This window comes from Geotrypetes seraphini, chromosome 7, assembly GCF_902459505.1.
Source record: "Geotrypetes seraphini chromosome 7, aGeoSer1.1, whole genome shotgun sequence".
NCBI lineage: Eukaryota > Metazoa > Chordata > Amphibia > Gymnophiona > Dermophiidae > Geotrypetes > Geotrypetes seraphini.
This window is the reverse complement of record NC_047090.1, coordinates 191,133,846-191,154,796: the sequence shown is the minus strand read 5'-3', so window position 1 is coordinate 191,154,796 and position 20,951 is coordinate 191,133,846. Positions and strand designations below refer to the sequence as shown.

The 20,951-nt window shown below is 43.6% G+C and overlaps 1 protein-coding gene across 1 annotated transcript in view; it reads left to right on the top strand.

The window, feature by feature from the left end:
• LRRC74A (leucine rich repeat containing 74A) overlaps positions 1-20,951 on the top strand; it is a 111,327-nt gene that overhangs the window by 79,658 nt on the left and 10,718 nt on the right. Inside the window, exons 9-10 of the mRNA XM_033953276.1 lie at positions 3,867-3,962; positions 5,359-5,502. Of these exons, the coding sequence (XP_033809167.1) occupies positions 3,867-3,962; positions 5,359-5,502 (240 nt within the window). The remainder of the gene's footprint in view (positions 1-3,866; positions 3,963-5,358; positions 5,503-20,951) is intronic.

Here is a 20,951-nt window from a genome sequence, read left to right as displayed (position 1 = left end):
CGATTCAATAGACTTTTATTATGCAGTCTTTGCAAAGTAAACAAGTTTTCCAGCAAGACAAAATCTATCTCCAAAACAGAGCAAAAAAGTATAATAGAAAATATGCAGTGCACAAGAATAAAATAACGCAGCCCTTGAAACCAACACCAAAACAATAGGCAGGTATGGATGATGGCTGTCTGCTTGCATTCAGTGGATCTTTGGCTTTCTTCAGCCTGGTTGGATGTCACGCCCAGATTCTGCGTAGGCCTTGTTTCCAGGATATCAGGAGGCTCATAAGAGAGGAGAAAAATAACCTTGAGTAAGTTCCAAATACAAACACCCCTTCACTGGTTCATTTAGCAGCACTGCTACATAAGTATTGATTAGCTAAGCCCTCACAGTATGTAGGGTGCAGCATAGGTTTCACAGTTCAGTAAAGTCTTTCAATTAGTCCCAGCCAAAAAAGAAGAGAGACAAAAAAACAGCCATGAAACAAAACACAGTTCAAGATGATTGTTCTCGGGTGAGAGCAATAAAGGTTTCCTGCACTATTCCTTAGCAATGAGGCAAGCAAAAAGAGAAAAAGAATCCCTTCTCCAAGAAAGAAAAAAAACAATAAGCAGGATTCATTCAGCTAATGTCAATATCTTCATCCAGCTCACCTTGTACAGGTACTGTTTCACACATTTCCTCAGGAGTAGGCCAGGTTGACTGAGTGGGCAGTCCAGCTTCCTCCAGTTCCATTAACTCCTCACCAGGACTGGATCTGGGCTGAGCTCTGTTCCACCTTCTAGTCCGCTCCACTGGCACCTTCAGCTGGGCTGGTTTCCATCCACCTTCCTGAGTCTCTCCCTTTCCTGTTTGAGGCTCTGAGGTATGGGAATGGGCCAGTACTGCTGTTGACCATAATGAAAATAGCGGTCAGAGAACCTATGCTGCTTAAAGGCAGTTTTAAAAGATTTTATTCTTTGCCTGGAATAGGCTCCTTTTGCAGAGCTGCTTCTCTCATTCTGCACAGAGCTGGCCTCTAAGGTTTCTGTACTATAGGCAGCCTCATAGCTAGGGAAATTCCTCTGACGGAATTTACTACGACCTGAAATATTGTTCTCCCTGTTTTTACCATGGGGCAAGTTGGAAGCAGGGCCAGACTTGCCACAATGGGCATATTCTTACCAAGAGACTGAGCACTGGGGTGAAGGCACTTTCTCCTGTTTTTTTATGAAACATTTCTTCCACTGGATAGCTCTGCAGTCTTCCTATTGTGCTGACTGTAGGAGCTGGAAGAGTTGCAATGATCTAGTATGCAGCTCCAGCACCCAGCATGTATCTGCCCTAACAAGCCAGTGGAAAGACGTAGCAGGTCCTTTTGGATGCGTAAAGCTTATCAAAGCATCACATTCCTGAAAAGAAATTTCACAAATATTAGCAAAGCAACGAAAGAAGAAGCCGAGGAGATGTCAAAACCAACCTTCAGGTATATGAATTCATAAACAAGGCCTTCACATATAATGCACATGTGGTTCCGACTAGGATCCAAGTTTTGGCAAGTAACGTCACCTTCCTTAGGGGACAACAAGGAACTTGTAATACTTCGCAAATGTCGTACGGGAGCTGCAGTCATAAAAGAAATAAAGACCATAAACTGTAGGTGCACCAGACTATAGAAATGACTAAAATTTGGTAAAAGATGTTGAAGTTTCTTACCACTCCAGCATCTCTGCTTAAAAAGGAAGCGCCAATTTGGGACATACCATCAATAAAGTACATGTAACCGAAGGTTGGTTTTAACATCTCCTCTGCTTCTTCTTTTGTTCCTACTACTACGATGAATTATTTCTATCTCGCTACCAGACGCACAAAGAAAATAGTCCCTGCTCAAAAGAGCTTACAATGTAAACAGACAAGAGAGACAAACAGGATGTCATGGATACAGTTAAGGGGAACGGTTAATCTGCTGGCTGGGTTGGAGGGCAGAGGAGTAGGGTTATGCTTTTAAACAAGGGAAGGGGCTTGATGGAAAAAACTTGGGTAATTTATTCCAGGCATAGGGGGCAGCTAGATGAAAGGAACAAAGTCTGGAATTGGCAGTGGAAGAGAAGGGTAACGTTAAGAACGACTTATCTGAGGAATGGAGTTCTCTGGGAGGAGTATAAGGAGAGAGAAGAGAGGAGAGATATTGGGGGGCAGCAGAATGAACACACTTGTAGGTCAGAAATAAGATCTTGAACTGGATGCGATGGCAGATAGGGAGCCAGTAAAGTGACTTAAGGAGAGGGGTGACATGAGCGTAGCGAGGTTGATAGAAGATGAGTCATGCAGCAGAGTTTTGCACAGATTGCAAGGGGGAGAGGCGACACTGCGGGAGACCAGTTAGAAGTAGATTGCAGTAATCTAAGCATGAGGTTATGAGAGCTTGGACAAGGGTCTGGGTAGTGTGCTCAGAGAGGAAGGGGCAAATTTTGGCGATACTGAACGACAGGTCTTAGCAGCTTGTTGGAAAATGAGAGGTCAGAATTGAAGACCACTCCAAGGCTGCGAGCAGAGGAGAATGGAACAACAACAGTATTATTTACAGAGATGGAGAAAGGAGGAGGAGGAGCAAAGGGTTTAGGAGGAAAGAGGAGCAGCTCAGTCTTGGACATATTTCATTTCAGATGACGGCAATGTTGCTCTGTTTTACTCCAAGGACTGAGACCTTCTTTCTCTTTTTTTCTACACATATTAACAATCCACCAATTTTTGTCATACATGCAAGCAATGGACTGTCCAGTTTACAAATCCCGGTACAGCATGTTCTGTTTCAAAGAGACTGGCTACAAAGGACACAACATCAGCAAACACTCTGCTTATTCCAGTTTCTGTCTTGACTAGATTGTAAGCTCTTTTGAGTAGGGACTGTCTCTACTATGTTTTGAGTATGTCTAGCAGCACTATAGATGCTCTAGTTTTGCATATTTGAGTTTTGATTCTCTCATATTTTGCACCGCTTGGTTTTAGACCTACATAAAATTTCTTGGAATTCTGATATGGACCACGTGAACTGGAATGACCCTGCCGCTAGTGGTGAATTTATTTAGTAGTGTTCAAAGGTCATAATAGAGGATATTCTGCAATCAGTTGCTTGTACCGAGAAGTTCCAGGATGAAACTTGACACAGGGAGCAGAGCTTGCAGACATCGAAAAAGGGAGGAGGCTGTGAAATGGAAGTTTCCTTTGAAAATGTGCTTGGTATGCACACTGTGGATTGAAAATATCCACACGTTTTTATGGCAGTATTGCAGCAGATGTCAAGCGCTCACCACAAACGATGTGCAATGATTTCAAAAGAAAGGAAGCAATTTAACTGGCCAGAAATGCCTCCTGATTGGCTAAATTGCTTGTCCGAGGCTAGCCACACATTTATAATGGCGCTTTACTGGTTAATGTTAAACTCAAAATCGGCTCTTTTGGGGGGGGGGGGGTGTAGGCACTTTGCCGATATTTGCAATTTAACTGGCCAGGTTAACTGCATAAGTAGGACCAGATAAAAGTCAGCCCTATCTTAATTTGGAAAGCCATAGCCAGCTATGAATCTGGACATGGCCTGGCATTGAGTTTCCAGTGGTGATCGGCAAAATGCTGGAGTGCTGTTGGCTGAATATTGATTCCAAAATGTATGTGTCCATTTGCCCTCCTCTGATGACCAATCATGGTGCTTTTTCCTTCAGGCTTTTATCTTCACTAAGAGGGCAACTTTTATCTGCATAAAACTGCTTTTGAAACACGTTTATCTGCATTAAAATCAATAAAATAAAAAAACACTTTGAAAATGACCCTCCGTGTGATTACAGGGCAGGTCTAGGATCTGCAAATTTCATCTGATCTTTAAGCCCACTTTGATTCAGTTGTTTCAGAATCCTCTGAATATGGAAGCGGCCACAATGCTCCTTACATCCATCAGGAAAAATCATGGGAGCAAGATGAAAGAGCTCGACATCAAAGTAAGACTCCAGAGCACCCTCTTTCCCCATGTTTCTGGTATGTTCTGGGAGGGAACCTCACGCAACCACAGCAGGTGTCTTAGTGGTACATGTTACATAGGTGTCTGATAGGGCCCAGTGAGCACAGATGATTCTCTGGGGGTTTCACAAGAGTCTACTAGAAGGCATGGCAAAGCCAAAAGCCTCCTCTTGCTTAAGAAGAACCTTTGCGCATTGCGATGCCTTCTAGCGGACTCTTGTAAAATATCTTAAATGATGCAGTTGACATTTCAAGATGTGCTACAGAGAGGTGCACAAGATATTAGTAGAAAGGGCCCATTTCTTCCTGAAGTTTTCAATTTCCTCTCTCCCTCCCTTTTCTGCATGAATTCTGCCTCTGTTTTGGCTCCTAGAACCTCTGCTGGAAGTTTCTTCCAAATGTTCACCTTCCTTTCAGTTCCTTTTGGAACGTCCCATTTCGTAAAATGACTATTGTCCTCCATTCTATGGAAAATGCTTTTATTGAACTCAACTACACACTTGATAGGGATGGAGGAGTAGCCTAATGGTTAGAGTAGCTGAAGGCCCAGGTTCAGATCCCATGGCAGCAACATGTGCCCTTGGGCAAGCCATCTAACCCTCTTTCTCCTTAGAAGGTGGCCATAGCATGCCATGGAAATATCACACTTGAGGTAGCCCCAAAGGCCATTCACAGAGAGAGAGATGATAACATCATGCTGAAATCTGATGTTTCTTGCAGATAAGATAGTAGGATAACCCACATGTGGGTGATTTCTTCTTGATAACTCAGTCCCAGCCAGAATTCAGATTCTGAACCAACGGGTTTACTTAAAAATAGTCTTTAAGCAAGAAAGACAAAGTCACAACCACAGTAAGTCACAGAACACAAATTACAGCAAATCCACGTACCACAGATTCTTAAATCTGTCCTAAGGGACTGCCAGCCAGTCAGGTTTTCAGGATATCCCTAATGAATATGCATGAGATGAATTTGCATACCTATCACCTCCATTAGGTGCAAATTTGTCTCATGCTTATTCATTAGATTATGAAATCAGAAATAATTCTGTTCTTGACTTAATTCTAATGGTAATGTATTCTATAAAGTAGGAACAATGCAGAAAGCTCATGCATAACATAACATAAAATAGACTTAAATACCGTATATTAGCGGTATATAAGAATTAAATTAAATAACCGTGAGGATCTATGCGGTTTACAAAAGATGAACTTATATCACAAAGAGAACAGTCAACTAAACTGGGCTTTCTTTCAGTATCGGAAGATCTTGAAATGGTCATGTATGTTATGTGTGCTAAATTCTTACGTTTCTCCAGGACCAATTCTCTTCTAAGACCCTGCCCAACTGCTTTCTTTCCATTCCTCCCGGCTCTAGAATGTGTTAGTAAATGAGCAGTTCCTCAGCCTGCTGGATGCCACCTGCAAGGAACGTCCGAATCTACAAGTTATCTATGGTGCAGTGACGGGCTTAATTGCCAAGAAGATGGAGCAGAAGACTGACACAATGAAGACGATCCAGGTGAGCAGCTGATGAGGTGTGGCAGAAGGTGATTGTGTAAAGCCTGGGCATTTACGCCCATCGGTTAGAGAAACTGTCATTGATTGCCATGGTGTCAGCGGGTGCTGTGGACATGTTGACTTCTACAATTACAGAATTGGCTCTGGAGCTTGGATTTAACATCTTGTGTTTTTCTGTAGTAAAGGGAGCTTAAGGATTTGGCTTGCTATTGGACCATTTGAATAGTTGCCTCGGACCAGTGTCTCGTTAGGAGGGGCCATTTCCTGGGCTACTTCCATTTCCTGACAACACACTTTCCCTTCAATCTTCCACTCTACTTTCAGCTGGTAAAAAACTCCCAAACCTCCTTTTCCTTTACTGTTTGGGACGTTTGTTTCTCATCTGCTTGAGTCTCTGTTAAATTAAGGATTTATACTCCCACTCACCCTCTCCATTTCCCACCAACCCCTGGGTTTGCTACTGATATATGGCGCTGCCCAATTTAGGGAAAACTTTTCGATTCAATTCAGCCTATTGAATCAGTTTTTTAATTTGATTCAATTCGCTTTTCCTGCCCAAACAGGTGTTTGTTTGTTTTTCACAAACATCCTGGTGGGTTTATTTTGTAGCCTCTTCACCCTCCCCACTCCCTTTCCTCTCTCCAGTGCTATAAACAAAATAAACAAAAAAACACTTTTCCTCTGTTAGGTTTTAGCTCATGCTCGCTGTCTATCACCAGCTCTGGTAGGATACACATTTCAAATCTGATATATTGCAATCAAAAAATAGAAAGTACAATTATTTTTTCTACCTGTTGTTGTCTGGTCATTCAAATCATTCTAATTCTCCCTCTTGCCGAGAATCTCAGAGATCTCCAAGAATCTCGGCGAGAGGGAGAATTAGAAGGCCTTGAGCATGCGCAGATGCATGCTCAAGGCCCGGCAGAGGCAGGAAGTTCTTCAAGCGGCACCGGAACGTCCTGTGGGCTGCGTGCTGGTGCCAGACGGGGGATAAGTTTCAAGTTGTTCGGGTGGGGGATGGCGGTTCGTGCAGGGGGGGGACCTTTGCGAGCAGGGAGGAGCGCTGCCGGTTGTCTGGGGAGGTGCTCACAAATCAAGTCAACACTCGGTTTACAAGACAAGTTTTGTGAGAATGTTTTGCTCGTCTTGCAAAACACTCGCAAACCGAGGTTTGACTGTCTTAAGGAGGAGCTCTGTAAACTTAAGCAGGAATTGGATTTAATTAAAGCAGCTTCCATCACTCCATAGAATCATACTAATTTACCACCACTGCCTCAAGAATAAAACAATCCAGGAATAAATAAATCACAGTAAGGTCAGGTAGACTGTGACATGTGACACAGAAACATCCATCCTCATAATTGTTGCACTTATAGAGTTATTTTGCTCCATTAGAGCATTGCAATGCTCAAGAATAAAGAATTGAGATGGAACCAGAACCAGTGAAGGTAACTCAAGAAGAAAAGTACCCCCAAAGGAAAAAAAAGAAAGCTCAAACCAGAAAATTAATGCTGTTAGGGGATTCCATCATCAGAGGCATTAACCTTGGAATACAAGTCAAGGAGCATAAAACAGTGAAGTGTCTCCCAGGATCCTAGGTTACTAGGAGTACCAGTGGTGTACCAAGGGGGGGGGGCAGTCTTCCCCGGGTGCCGCCCCAAAGGGATGCACAGTTGGCCACCCACCGGGGAATAGGCTGCCACCGGGGAATAAGCTGCCACTGCCGCCATCGGGAACAAGCCGGCGCCGTGTTCTCCCTGCTTTTCTTCCCCGTGGGGCTGATCAACTCTCTGGCTGCTCTCTCCTGCCTGGTCATTCGCAGTCGGAAAATACCGTGAATAACTGGGACCGCGAATGACCAGGGGAGCACTGTATTCTTATCTACCAGAACTGGTATTGGTATTCAAAGGTGATGATGCAGAGAAACTGAAAGAAATCTCTGTGAATCTGGAAGATGTACTAAGCCAAATCGTCAAGATAAAAAGTGATAAATCACCTGGACCAGATGTTATACATCCCAGGGAACTAAAGGAACTCAAACATTAAATTGCTGATCTGTTAGTCGCCAAAATCATCTGTAGTACTTGAAGATTGGAGGGTTGCCAATGTTACACCGATTTATAAAAAAGGTTCCAGTGGAAATTACAGATCGGTAAGCCTGACTTCAGTACCGGGCAAAATGGTGGAAACAATTATAAAAAATAAAATTGTGGAAGATGTGGACAAACATGATTTAATGAGATGGAGTCAGCATGGGTTCAGCCAAGGGAGATCTTGCCTCACCAATTTGCTTGACTTCTTTGAAGGTATGAATAAACATGTGGATAAAGGTGAGCCAGTTAATATAGTATATCTAGATTTTCAGAAAGCTTTTGATAAAGTTCCTCACAAGAGGCTCCTGAGAAAATTAAAGAGTCATGGGATAGGTGGCAAAGTTCAGTTGTGGATAGGAATTGGTTATCGGATAGAAAACAGAGGGTAGGGTTAAATGGTCATTTTTCTCAGTGGAGGAGAGTAAACAGTGGAGTGCCACAGGGACATGTTCTGGGACCTGTGCTATTTAACTGATGTATAAATGATCTGGAAATTGGAACGACGATTGAGGTGATTAAATTTGCAGATGACACTAAACTGTTCAAAGTTGTTAAAACGCAGGTGGATTGTGAAACATTGCAGGCAGACCTTAGGAATTTGGAAGACTGGGCATCCAAGTGGCAGATGAAATTTAATGTGGTCAATGCAAAGTGATGCACATTGGAAAGAATAACCCAAATCACAGTTATTGAAACTAGGGTCCACCTTGGGGGGTTAACGCCCAAGAAAAGGATCTGGGTGTCATTGTAGATAATACATTGAAACCTTTCACCAAATGTGTGCCAGCGGCCAAAAAAGCAAACAAGATGCCAGGAATTATTTTAAAAGGGATAGTTAACAAGGCTAAAGATATTATAATTCCTTTGTATGCTCCATGGGCAAACTCTTCTGGAGTATTGCGTTCAATTCTGGTCTCCTTATCTCAAGAAAGCACTAGAAAAGGTTCAAAGAAGAGGAGCCCAGATGATAAAGGGGATGGAACTCCTCTCATATGAGGAAAGACTAAAACGGTTAGGGCTTTTCAGCTTGGAAAAGAGACGGCTGAGGGGAGATATGACTGAAGTCTACAAAATCCTGAGTGGAGTAGAACGGGTACAAAGACTAGGGGACACTCAATGAAGTTACAGGGAAAAAGTTTTAAAACCAATAGGAGGAAATATTTTTTCAGTCAGAGAATAGTTAATAATAATAATAATAATTTATTTCTTATATACCGCTATACCCTAAGTTCGAAGCGGTCTGGAGAGAGTACAGTGTTAACAGTAGGATACAGGGTAATACAAAATGAGAAGGTACTGGGGTGTTTACAATGGTACAAGATGTTAACAAAAGAACAGTTGCAGGATGTTTACGATATGATACAGGATACTACAAAGGTAGCCGGTACAGGGGTGTTACAATAAGGTACAAGGTACAAGATAGAAACAAGGGAAGTTATCGGATGTTTACAATGAGGACCCGATACAATACAATGCAATACAATAAGGTATGATACAATATGAGCAGTTAGAAGAGAGCAATGCTGTTTACAGTTAGATATCTACAATGTGCGTGAGAGAGGTACAGCTTAAGCATTGGGGGAAGGGAAAGGGGGGAGGACTTTCGGAGAGGATTATAACTGGTGGGGGGGGAGAGATTGGGTGGAGTTAAAGAGACGGGTCTTCAGAGATTTTCTGAAGTCAGCGTATGATGTGGCTTCGAGTATTGGTTTTGCTAGCCATGAGTTCAGTTGGGCTGCCTGGAAAGAAAGCATTCTGTTTAGGTACTTCTTGTAGTGACGTGATTTCTGGGATGGGTAAGTAAAGAGGTTTGTTCTGCGGGAGGTCTTTTTTGGGCAGGAGGTGAGGAATTGGGACGCTAAGTAAGATGGTAGCATCCCGAATATCGCTTTAAAGCTGTTGCAGGCAAACTTGAAAAGTATTCTGGATTCAACTGGTAACCAGTGGAGTGTTTGGAGATATGGAGAGATGTGTTCCCATTTCTTGAGTCCGAAGATGAGATGGACGGCAGTGTTTTGGATTAATCTTAGTTTGTGGAGGGACTTTTTGTACGCTCCCAAAAATATAATGTTGCAGTAGTCCAGGGTACTCAGGATGGAGGCTTGTACTATTAGACGGAAGGATGATTCGTCGAAAAATTTTTTAATGGTGCGAAGTTTCCAGGGGGTAGAGATACATTTTTTGAACATTAGGTCAGTGTGTTTATCTAGTGTTAGGTGTCTGTCAAGGGTAACCCCTAGTATTTTAATAGATTGATCAATTTCGTAGTCTTTACCATTCACGTGAATCTTGTTGTCTTTTATCTGCTCATTGGGAGAGGCTAGGAAAAATTTGGTTTTTTCTGTGTTCAGTTTGAGTTTGTAGGCCTTCATCCAAAGTTCTATTTGGTTTAGGATATTGGATAGGTGAATGATGAATTTCGGTGAAATATCGGATAATGGAAGCAAGACGGTGATATCGTCAGCGTAAATGTGGAAGGTGAGGTTTAAGCTCTGTAATAGGTGTCCCAGTGAGATGAGGTAGATATTGAAGAGGGTCGGTGAGAGCGGGGAGCCTTGGGGGAGTCCGCAGTTGTTGTTCCAGCTGAAGGAGAGATTATCATCTTTGAGTACTTGATAGGACCTGAGTTCGAGGAATCCCCGGAACCAGGTAAGAGTGTTTCCTGAGATGCCTATTGCCTCCAAACAGTTCAGCATGATGGAGTGGTCAACTAGGTCAAAGGCGCTGCTTAGATCCAGTTGGAGGATGAAAACATTGGAGCCTTGACTGAGAAGGGAGTGTAGGAAGTTTAGCAGAGAGGCCATTATAGTTTCGGTGCTGAATCCGGGTCTGAAACCGGATTGGTTGGTATGTAGTAGGTTGAATTTGTCTAAGTGGTTGTTTAGGTCAGCATTTACCAGGCCTTCCATTAATTTGGAAGCCAGAGGGATGTTTGCGACGGGTCTGTAGTTTCATATGTTGTTGGTTGCTTCTTTTTTGTTCTTTTTTATAGGGGTAATAATAATTTGGCCTAGGTCTTCTGGGAATTTCCCGACTGATAATTGTAGGTTGATCCAGGTGAGAAGGTTGGTTTTGAAGTTAAGGGGGGCAGATTTCATCACGTTAGGGGGGCAGGGGTCTAATTTGCAGTAAGATTTTGTATATTTATTGTAATATTTGTTGAACATTAGCCAGTCAGTTTCCTTGAAGTTGATCCAGCTCATGTCGGCTTTAGAGGAGGAGTCAGGGTCCTGGAGGATGGTGTATCTCTGGAACGCATTGCCAGAGGTTATGGTAAGAGGGGATAGCATAGCTGGTTATAAGAAAGGTTTAGGCAAGTTCCTGGAGGAAAAGTCCATAGTCTGCCACTGCTTACCCTGGGTCGGTAGCATGGAATATTACTACTCCTTGGATTTTGGCCAGGTACTAGGGATCTGGATTAGCCACCATGAGAATGGACTACTGGGCTTGATGGACCATTGGTATGACCCAGTAAGGATGTTCTTATGTTCTTATGTTATTTGTTTTGGGATAACAGTAAAGAAGAGAATGCGACAGCAGCTGGTTTTGGAGCAGGTTGCTTAGCAGGGTTAAAATAGCCTCTGGACATTGGAAAATCTAATGTAGGCTTCTTCTTTTTTAACTCCCGTGACCTACACAAATTCAGGGCAATGGACTTTCTCCAGAGCTGGAATGTGCATGTGGTCTACAAGCCCATTTGTCTGGTAGCCACTCTGAGGAAATCAATTGACTTTGCATGGATTCTGAGGCAATTTTCAAACCTAGCCGCACTGATGTGAACTTTATGGATGCCTTTAGCTGCTGCCTTGGCCTCAGTTTTCAAAGCGTCTGCTTTCCATTTGAGAATTAATTCAGGGAAAAGAACCACCAGAGTTTCAATGGCCTTTTCTGCAGGAATTCTACCTGGAAAGCAATGTCTGCAATTTTGAAAAAGTACATGGTGCCGCCTGATATGACCCACCTCTGAGCCCACCTGCTTTTCCCACTGGGTTTATTTAATAAGATTTTGAAACTGCCTTTTAGAGAAATTCACCCAAGGTGGTAAAGAGCACATGTAATTGGTCAATTGTAACGTGCCATCGTAGCCTTTCAATGTGAGTCGTTATAAAAAAAAAATCCTAGTACATTAATTTGTCTCAGGAAGTGGCTTTTGAAAATGGCCCTGACAGAATTCGATGATCTTCTGACATGACAGTTTGCAATGTCTTGCCAAACTCATGTGCAAAGGTCCTATGTTCTGCGGTCCGTAGCGAACCCTGAAATTCGATGCCTGGCATTGAATTTCCGGGGTTGGTTCTTTTTTTGGCCACTTAGAGAGCCAGTTAAGCCAAAATTCATCAGCTGGCCAACTCAGTAATCGTGGCTAAAGATAGACCTGCTATTTATACGGGTATATCTGGCCACTAATCTTATCCAGTCGGTCAATGAATATTGTCACTAACGGGCTACGGTTTATGCCTCACATGTTTCTGAATACTGAATATTAGAAATTAGTCAGCTAAGTGCTATTTAACTGGTCAGGAGCCGTCCCTGGTCGGTTAGGGCGAAAAGATAGTTAAAGCTGTACAAACTTGACAACAAAACTTCCTGAAGCTGTCAGCAGATGGCACTGTTCCTCTTCCTTAAAAAGAGATGTCTCTCCCTGCCTCTGACATACCTGAAAATTCACTGCTTACACACCAAGTACACCAGCCCTGTTCATTCACAGCTACACTACAGAAAATCACATCACCCATAGCAGCACCCCAGGGGAAATGAACTGCACCAAGATCAATGATATCCCAAGGGGGATCATGCGACACCCACCAATACTTTAATGGCGAACTATGTGTGACGCTCGAGGGGAAGCTCTCTCCCAGCAGAGGTGGTAGAGACAAGGGCAGTATCTGAATTCAATAAAACAGTGTTTCTCAATTTCTTCAAACTGAGAACCCCTGATCTCTGATCAGCTCTGGCAGAGATGCACGTTTCAAAAACTGGCATATTCTAATCAAGAAATACCCTAGAAAATAAAATGACTTTTTCTATCTTTGTTATCTGATCAAAAAGGGAGAGTGGTTAAAGCTACAGCCTCAGCACCCTGAAGTTGTGGGTTCAAACCCCCACTGCTCCTTGTGACCCTGGGCAAATCATTTAATCCCCCCATTGCCCCAGGTACATTAGACAGATTATGAGCCCACAAGGACAGACAGGGGAAAATGCTTGAATAATTGAATAAATTAACATAAGAACATAAGCACTGCCTCTGCTGGGTCAGACACAGGTCCATCATGCCCAGCAGTCGGCTCATGCGGCGGCTCATCAGGTCCAGGACCTGTATAGTAATCCTCTATCCATACCCTTCTATCCCCATTTCCTTCAGGAAATTGTCTAATCCCTTCTTGAACCCAAATACCGTACTCTATCCTATCACGCCCTCTGGGAGCGCATTCCAGGTGTCCACCACCCTTTGGGTGAAGAAGAACTTCCTAGCATTGGTTCTGAATCTGTATAATTAATATAAACCGTTCTGAGATCCTTAGGGAGAACGGTATAGAAAACTGAATAAATAAATACATTTTATTTTTCTGATTGGAAAACCCCCTAGTGGTGATGTGATGCATTGCATTACAATTTAATTATTACAATTAAATGTATGAGGTGTTATAATCATGGTCAGATGTTTCAATAGGCTTCTCCCTTCAATTTATGCCAACACAGAGGTTAAACATTTAAATACAGTCAAACCTTGGTTTGTGAGTGTTTTGCAAGACGAGCAAAACACTCCAGCAAACTTTGACTCGCAAACTGAGTACTGCCTCAGTAAATGAGCACTTCCGTGCCGCCTGTGAGCCTCTGCCGGTTGGTGTCTACTCTTCCTTTCTCTGTCTGCAGCAACTCCAGCACGAGGCCACGCTACCAGGGCACAGAAGGCAAAGGCTGCATTTGCGGAGACACCAGCATCACATCCGCCACCAACTCAAACATCGCCAGAGTCTGAGAACACCAGGGAGGTTGCACAGATGCCCATCCACCCGCGCACCTATTCGGCCACTTCCCGGCCAACTGCAGGGCACCGGGAACTGAAACTGAGCTCGGGGCTGCTGCCATTTCACCATAAAAGGGCAATCCTTCGCTCAGTTTGCTTTCCCGAACTCAGGCGGGTGTTGGGTTGCTAAAAAAGTGACTGCTGACTAGAAAGAATCCCACTGGAGGATCTGTGGCTGTTAGAGGCGGAGACGCTGGCAGCCGGCTAATGGGTGATGCTTGACGGGGGACTTCTAATTTCTGGACTGCAGGTGACAGTGGTGCTGGCACTCCACCATGCCGCACACAGTGGAGCTCCCGATGCTGGAGTGAAGGAGATGAACTGGGCAATGAAGGAAGTACAGTAGTCGGTCTGGTTTGTTCCGCCTCCTTTAGGCTTGGCTAAGGAATTGGGTTTAATTTCCTCTGCAGCTCCTTGTGGCTCTGGCAAAGTCACTTAACCCTCCCTCTTCTGCATCTACTTACTACCGGTACAAGTTTTGGGGATGTGGAAAGAATCGTCCGAGTTTCCATTGTTTTCTATGGGGAAATGTGCTTTGATATACGAGTACTTTGGATTATGAGCATGCTTCTGGAACGAATTATGCTCGCAAACCAAGGTACCACTGTATATGTATTTATTTGTTGCAACTTTAAAAAAAATCAATAACAATTGAGGGTGAAAGAAAACTAAATACAACGTGACATAATCTGCAACGTGACATAAATCTGACATAAATCTGCAACGTGACATAATCAGGCTCGAGGAATGGGCATCGACATGGCAGATGAGATTCAACGTGGATAAGTGTAAAGTGATGCATGTAGGTAGCAAAAATCTCATGCACGAATACAGGATGTCCGGGGCGGTACTTGGAGAGACCTCCCAGGAAAGAGACTTGGGAGCTCTGATCGACAAGTCGATGAAACCATCCATGCAATGTGCGGTGGCAGCGAAAAGTGCGAACAGAATGCTAGGAATGATAAAGAAAAGGATCATGAACAGATTGGAGAATGTTATCATGCCGTTGTACCGGGCTATTGTGCGCCCTCACCTGGAGTACTGCGTCCAGCACTGGTCGCCATACATGAAGGAAACGGTACTACTTGAAAGGGTCCAGAGAAGAGTGACTAAGATGATTAAGGGGCTGGATGAATTGCCGTACAGTGAAAGATTGGAGAAACTGGGCCTCTTCTCCCTCGAACAGAGGAGATTGAGAGGGGACATGATAGAAACATTCAAGGTACTGAAGGGAATAGACTTGGTAGATAAGGACAGGTTGTTCACCCTCTCCAAGGTAGGGAGAACGAGAGGGCACTCTCTAAAATTGAAAGGGGATAAATTCCGTACGAACATAAGGAAGTTCTTCTTCACCCAGAGAGTGGTAGAAAACTGGAACGCTCTTCCGGAGTCTGTCATAGTGGAAAACACCCTTCAGGGATTCAAGACAAAGTTAGACAAGTTCCTGCTGAGCCAGAAGGTACGCATGTAGGGCTAGTCTCAGTTAAGGCTCAGGTCCTTGACCTAAGGGCTGCCACAGGAGCGGACTGCTGGGCACGATAGACCACTGGTCTGACCCAGCAGCAGCAATTCTTATGTTCTTATCAGATGTTGTTTAAACAAGGTAAATTAAATTTAAATATAAATGAATAGCAAAGCTAATTTACCATTCATGTGGAATCAATGGTGTGATTATAACATTTTAGCTAGTGATAATATTCAACCTCAAATGTGTCATGCCTTTCAACTTAATACCAACTTTGTTCTAAGATAACCAGAACCACAGGTAAGTATTTGAGTAGGTGACTCTTAAAACCAGAGAGTGTTTCTGAGTCCCAAAGTTCAATAAAATACAAAAATGTATATCTGTGTGCACACAAAAATATATTTTTTTAAACCAGTTCTCACCGTAATGCCACTCCCTTGCATTGAGTACTGCTGAGTTGTTTTCCTGCCACCTGTCTGAACCAGCAGCTCCTCTGATAATTTGGATGCTTGCTTCTATCCTATCTGTAAATAAATGAAAGGAAGCAAATCCCTAACCTCCCTAGATGAATGCAGGCTAAAGTCAGTGTCTTCTTAGGCAAAGGCTATGTATTTCTAACTACATGTACAAAAGAATAGATAATTCTTTTATCCCTAATATGACCCTCCTAGGACCCCCCCCAAAAATGCTTCAAATATGAAATCAGCTCACAGAGTTTCAACACACACATTCACACAATATCTGAATCACCTCAGCTGTATCTGAAAATCCAAGTATCTTTGATTCAGAATTAATGAAACTCCTCAGTAATTACCTCACAGTCTCACAGCTTCTTCACACAAAGCCTGATAGTGCTTTATATCAGGAATACTGACTGGAAATAGTTCTGCACCACAGAACTTCCTAGAATCCCTAGACAATAGATCACTCCCGAGGCTCCAGTTCTCAAAATAACATTCAGCCCGTTCAAGTTTCAGATTCTCCAAACTTCACATAACTATGTACACTGGTTGAGGACTCAGCAGATTAACAACCAGAAAAGTCTGCAGCTGGGGCACATTATTTGAAAAGAAAATCAGACAAACCACTAATCACCAGTATAAAGGACAAAGATAGTACTTATCTAACCAATGTTGAAGATATCCTACTCAGATTCAAAAACTTTTACCAGTACCTCTATACTGCTGAAACTACCAATGCACTTCAGCAATATGACATATTGTTTGGTCTTCCTCACCCAACACTAACCACTGCAGGTTGTAAACATTTAAATAAACAAATATCTAATGTAGAAATAGGACAGAATATTAAAAGCATGTCTTCCAATAAGTCACCAGGTCCTGATGGCCTCACTGTAGAATTCTATAGAGCATTTTCTCCTACCCCACATGCAAAACTTTTTCTTGTTTTTAATTCAATCAGGTGCTGCTGCGGCTCTTTCATGGAAGCAACCATAATAGTCATCCCCAAACCTGGAAAAGATCCTCAGGAAGTACAGAATTATAGGTCACTCTCTTTGATTAGCGTGGATGTTATGATCTATGCCAAAATTCTTGCATCTTGGCTACAAGAAACATTACCAACACTCATATCAGCTGAGCAATCTGGTTTTATGAATGATCGATTTTCACATAACAATACCAGAGTTTTTCTCACATTGACGTCTTCCCATGCTTCCAGACTTGTAGCTATTGGATTAGATGCTGAAAAAGCCTTTGACAGAGTAGAGTGACTATTCATGTTTAAAAATTTACATTGGTTTGGTTTCCCTACAGAATGCATGACCATGGCCTCAGTGCTTTCCTATAACCAGAATTCAAGTTAATGGATCCTTTTCTAAGTCTTTTCTGCCTAGTAGAGGAACAAGACAAGACTGCTTCTATCTCCCCTCTTATTTAACATTGTTTTGGAACCTCAAAGCATTCTCAACTAAATTATCTGTATATGCAGATGACATATTACCTTATTTAATTCCTGATTCTATTCCCACTTTATTAGATACCATAAAACTATATTCTGTCTCTTCTGGATAAAAACTTAATAATTATAAATTATAAATTCCTGGAATAAGGTTTGAAGTACTATATGTAGGATTATTGATATTGACGAACCCTTAAGCTTAAAATCAATCCTAATGGGTCAGACTGGGCCGCAAACACCTTTATCAGAAAGCAAGAGCAAGCTCTTCAATATTCTAGTTCTCTTGGCTATCAAAAATATACTATTCTACTGGAAAAACTTATTCAATATTGCGAACACTATGGGCCAAATTCTATAAATGGTGTCCCATTTATAGATGGCAGTAGGTGTCCTACTGCTGTCTAACCAGCCAATCGGGATGCACAGTAGGCATCTGTCGGAGGTGCCTAGGGATGCTTAAGCTCAGCCAAGGCTGGGTGTGGGCATGGTTTCACCCGGAAGTGGCCTTAGATGAGCTTAAGTGGGCCTAGGGCTGCGATAGGTGCCTGAAATGTAGGCCATCAAAATGCTGGCCAACATTTCAAATAGATGCGGATGCTAAACTGATTGCAAAAAGGAAATCTCCCTGCCACTATCAGCTGAGCGGCTGTGGCAGAGAACTCCCAAACCCCACCACAAGTTGACCAGCAGGAGGGATGCCTACTCCCTCCCGCCGCCACCCCAGAACCTCCCCACACTGTCTGCGGCAGGAGGGATGCCAAATTCTTCCTGCCGCAAACCTCAAAACAATCCTCAGCAAAACGGATGTCCACTCCCTCCTGCCGGCACCCCCCCAAACCCCCACTCCCCAAAACTCTGTCCTCCCACCCCCCAAAGTCTACCTGGACCCCCCATACTTTTATCATCAAGGCCAACTAGAGAGATGCCTACTCCCTCTGACCGGCAGGCCTGCCTCTTCAGAATGTGGGCCTTCCCCTTCCTGGTGTATCCTGGGATACACCAGGGAGGGGCCTAAGACCCTAAGGCCCATAGGAGGAGGGGCTTTAGGTGTTTGGACCAACTGGAGTCTTAGGTCTCCTTCCCAGTTGGAGTCTTAGGCCACTCCCAGTGCATCCCAGAATGCACTGTGAAAGAGGCCTAAGACTCTGGTTGGCCTAGGTACCTAAAGCCCTTCCTATGGGAGGGACATTAGGTGCCTGGGCCAATCAGGGTCTTAGACCTCTCCCTGGTGTATCCCAAGATGCACTGGGAAGGGGAAATCATGCTATTCTGAACAGGCAGGCCTGCTGGCCAGAGGAAATAGGCATCCCTCATGCCGGCCTTGCAGATAAAATTCCAAGGGTCCACATGGGCTTTGGGGGTGGAGGGTCAGAGTTTTGGGGGATGGAGGGTTTAGGGGGGTCATGTATTGGGGGGGTGCTGGCAGGAGGGAGTGGGCATCCCTCCTGCTGCAGACAGTGTGCGGGGGAGGGTTCAGGGGGAGTGGTGGGAGGGAGTGGGGGATTCCTTGCCATGATCAGCTCAGCGGCAGAAAGATTCTCCAAAGGGCACCTGTGACATGGACGCCAGTTACAGAATTGGAATGGTTAGGCCGGACCCCCATGTGCGACTCTCAAAAGCCGCTGATACAGAATCAGGCCCTATATTCCTAACTCTTAAATCTGAAGAACTGAACACAGTTAGTTCTTATCTGAAAGTCTGGGATCCTCTTCAAAATGATTGTGACACACCCTCTTAACAATTCTCTTATCACCCTTGTCGCTCAGAAACATCAAGCCTTTTCTATTCTTATACACTTATTCACTAATACTTATGTCATGTTATAATAGCATTTCTAATTTACACCACATTGTTTGCAATTACAGTGGTCCCTTGGTTTACGAGTGCACTGGTTTGCGAGTGTTTTGCAAGATGAGCAAAACATTTGCAAAATTGGTGCCTCGGAAACCGAGCATGGCTCGATTTACGAGTGCCCCCCCCCCCCCCCCCCGCAATCCGGCACCCCCCGCCACAATCCGGCACCTCCCCCCCGACACGATCGGGCATCCCCCGCCACTTCTTACCCTCATCTCGGCACCCCGAAGATCGGCCTCCTCGTCTGCTAGGCCGGATCGCAGGGGGGGGGCCTTCGAGGGGAGCAATGCCGGTTCTCAGGGGGGGGGGAACGCATTAAAGCGAGTTTCCATTATTTCCTATGGGGAAACTCACTTTGATAAACGAGCATTTTGGATTACGAGCATGCTCCTGGAACGGATTATGCTCGTAATCCAAGGTACCACTGTATATCTGTGATATGTTTTATTACAATAACAATACTAAGAGCGCAGACTTAGGGCTCCTTTTACTAAGCTGCGTTAGGGCATTAGCGCACGCTAGGCACTAATGCCAACATTGAGCTGGCATTAGTTCTAGCCGCGTAGAGCTAAATCTGCTGCGTGCGCTAAAAACGCTAGCGCACATTTGTTAACTTCATACCAACGATGGATGGCCAGTATTGGAATCTTTATCATCTTTACTGCTAGATGCAGCTAATGGATGTGTTTGACAAAGTTGATTTTGTATATTACAGACTACAATAAAGTTTTATTTGAACTAAAAAAAAGAAGTCTGCAGGAATACATTCCAATACTGCAGCAGAAAACAGTTGAATACCAAATTAAATATAAAACATTTGCTTTAAACACCGATAAAATTTAGGCAATCTGAGTTGAATCGGGGTCTTACACAGTGAAGGGATTAAATCTCTCTTTTTCCCAGTACTTAACACTTCTTTTTAGCAACAGGAGTCACAAAACTTCAGTTTAAATTCTGAAACACACTTTATTTATTTATTTTAAAAATTTGTCCTCTGAAATATAATGCAAAACTTAATTTAAAAATCTCCTTCACAGCCTTCTCATTATACACCTCAGCCCAACAGCCCATAATCAGATTTAATTTGCAGCATTTCTCATGAAATCCAGCATTTATAGGAAATATTATTTAAAAAAAATATTTATTGCTTCCACACACAAACTCCAGAGCTGACATAAAAACCCTTATCCAGTAGCTACAAACCATTTCCTCACCAATAACTTGTGCTGCCTTAATCTCTCTGCTCTCCTGTAGCTCAGAATAACAGTTCTGGAGCTCTTAATGATAGAGCTGCTATTATGTGCAGCTTCCTGCTGCAGACTCTCTGTCTTTCATCTCTCTGATCTCCTTGCAGCTTACAGCTTCTGTGCATAGGCCCATCCCCCGAACAGCCCTTAGCATTTCCCTCCTGCCTCTCTCCTATAAATGCTCCAAATCTATTAATTTTTTCTTCCTATTACATGATCATACTGGTCTCAGCATCTGGTTTCTGGTTTCCTCTATGTTCTCTTGTCAGGATATAATCTCTGACTCTCTTCCTCCCCTCCCCCTGCCACACAGCCATCTCCTCTATGACACATATAATCTCTCTCTCTTTTTCCTTGCCATGCAATCATCTCCTGTGTGTGTATATGTGTATGTTTCTCTCTTCTTTTCTCCCTTGTCATGCAGTCATCAACACTTTGACTCTCTCTCTCTTCCTCCTCCCCCCTTGCAGGTCAACATCACTTGGTCTCTCTCTGTCTCTCCCTTCCCTTCCCTTCCCTACTCCATATCCAGCATCAGCCTGTTTAACTTCTTTCCATTCAGCATCCAGCATCACCCCTTTCTCCTTTCTTCCCCTCCCCTCCCTGGCTCACCTTGCTGCCTTTCCAAGTTGTTGGCTGCAGCAGCTATGGAGCAGCGGAAAGCATGAAGATGTGTAGGACTATTTCCCTGTTCACACAGCTTCCTATTCTGCCAGGCCTGCCTCCAAATGCAGGAAGTTACATCAGAGGGGCATGAGTGGAGACCACAGAGAAATGATCTTGTGCCTCGGGAGAGGGAGGGTCACATTTTGGGCTATATACTCTACGGGGTACTTCTGTTGA